Raw genomic sequence first — 1,648 nt, 5'->3', positions numbered from 1 at the left:
AGATCCCCAATGCTTAAATCTCTTGTCAGGATTTTTTACCCTGTTTAAAACAGGTTGGAAGTGGGAGATTGGGAACATTTCACGTTGGAGGGAAATGTGTGGTTTTAGTTTGTGGTAGACAGAGGCATCAAACAGGTTCCAACCTTGTGGGAAATCCACCCCTGATTTTTGTAGGAAAGGGTTAAAATGATCCCTTTGTGCAGCTGAGAGTCAGGGATGAGGAGCAGGGGGTGGCACTGTCACCTCAGCAGGGTCTGAGTGGCCTGGGGGGAGGAAATAGGGGATTTGGGGTCTTCATAATGAATCCTTCACCTCATAACCTGCCCTAAAAATCCCAGAGCCATGGAATTATTTTATTTAGAGTGGAGTTCCTGATGTGTGGAGTGGCAGGAGGTGGGACTGAGCAGCTCAGCTGGGAATACAAACCAGGCTTTTCCCATTCCTCAGTGCTTTTGGGGTGGTTTTCATGTCCCTGCACATCAAACCCGTGTTCTTGCCTAAGCCCAGGCTTCCCTTCTGAAAGCAAAATTTGTTGTAGCTCACTTCAAAGTTCCTGCTGGGCATCCTCAGGCTCTGCTGTAACAAAGTTAAATCCATCAAACCATGTAAATTCTTGATGGAAACACATTTGGCTCCTCTAATTCAAGCAGAATTTATAGGCTTGCTATAATAGAATATAGAATTTAATATAGAATTTAATATAGACTATGGAATTGAAAATTGAATAAAGAGATAAAATAAAATGAATAAAAGAGATTCTGGAAGGAAATCCTCATCTCACAGATGCCAGTTAGTCCTGGAAGGACCGAGGGGTGCTCCTGCTCTGTGAGGAGCAGCCAAAGTGCAGGGGAAGGTTCTGAGTTTGTGGTGCAAATATTCTGCAGTGGTTTTGCCTTTGGTCCCAGGGGAAAGGTAAATCCTGGCTGTAACAGGGTCTTTGGGTCCAGATTTGAAATTAAAAACCATTTTCTGGATCTCTGGAGCACAGATGGTTGAATCCCTTTTCCTGCAGGGGCAGAACTCATGGGCTGGTTCTGCTCAGAAACTGGAGTTTATCCATTGGCTGTGCTTGGAAATCTGGGATGTGGTTCCTCTCACCTCCCCTGGGGAGTCTGTGCCCATGTCCAGGAGCTCCAAAACAGAGGAAATCCCTCAAAATGCTTTAGCTGGTTTGCTTTAGGTGATTGCTCCTTGTCTCTCCATCTTCAGAAGCTGAATCATTCTCCCTCCCCTCCCTTAGGCCATCCCCATTTTTCTCCCCTTAGCACCTTTTTCCCTTCAATAACAAATCGTTGTCAATCTGCACAATGTTCTGAGCCTCTGGGGGTTCTCAGTGGCTGCTGTGTCTCCCCCAGGGCCGAGTGGTGGAGAACATCTCCAAGAGATGTGGGGGATTCCTGCGGAAGCTGAGCCTGCGGGGCTGCCAGGGAGTGGGGGACAACGCCTTAAGGTACCTCTGCCAGGGGCGGAAAATTCTGAATTTCCACATTGATCTCGCAATAAATGGGGAGAATTTATCCCCACTCGGGATCTGAGACACTCAGGATGTCACAACCTGGAGAGCAGTGACAGAGATTATTCATTTCTTACTTAATTTCTAATTTAATTAATTTTTTATTATTTTATTAATAATTTCTATCATTTAATT

The 1,648-nt window shown here is 45.4% G+C and overlaps 1 protein-coding gene across 1 annotated transcript in view; it reads left to right on the top strand.

The window, feature by feature from the left end:
- Nucleotides 1–1,648, top strand: part of FBXL20 (F-box and leucine rich repeat protein 20) — a 28,630-nt gene that overhangs the window by 18,726 nt on the left and 8,256 nt on the right. The window contains exon 5 of the mRNA XM_005430382.2: nt 1,356–1,450. Coding sequence (XP_005430439.2) covers nt 1,356–1,450 — 95 coding nt within the window. The remainder of the gene's footprint in view (nt 1–1,355; nt 1,451–1,648) is intronic.

This window comes from Geospiza fortis, unplaced genomic scaffold, assembly GCF_000277835.1.
Source record: "Geospiza fortis unplaced genomic scaffold, GeoFor_1.0 scaffold992, whole genome shotgun sequence".
Classification (NCBI taxonomy): domain Eukaryota; kingdom Metazoa; phylum Chordata; class Aves; order Passeriformes; family Thraupidae; genus Geospiza; species Geospiza fortis.
Note: the sequence above shows the minus strand (reverse complement) of the source record. Positions and strands in the feature narration are given on the sequence as shown.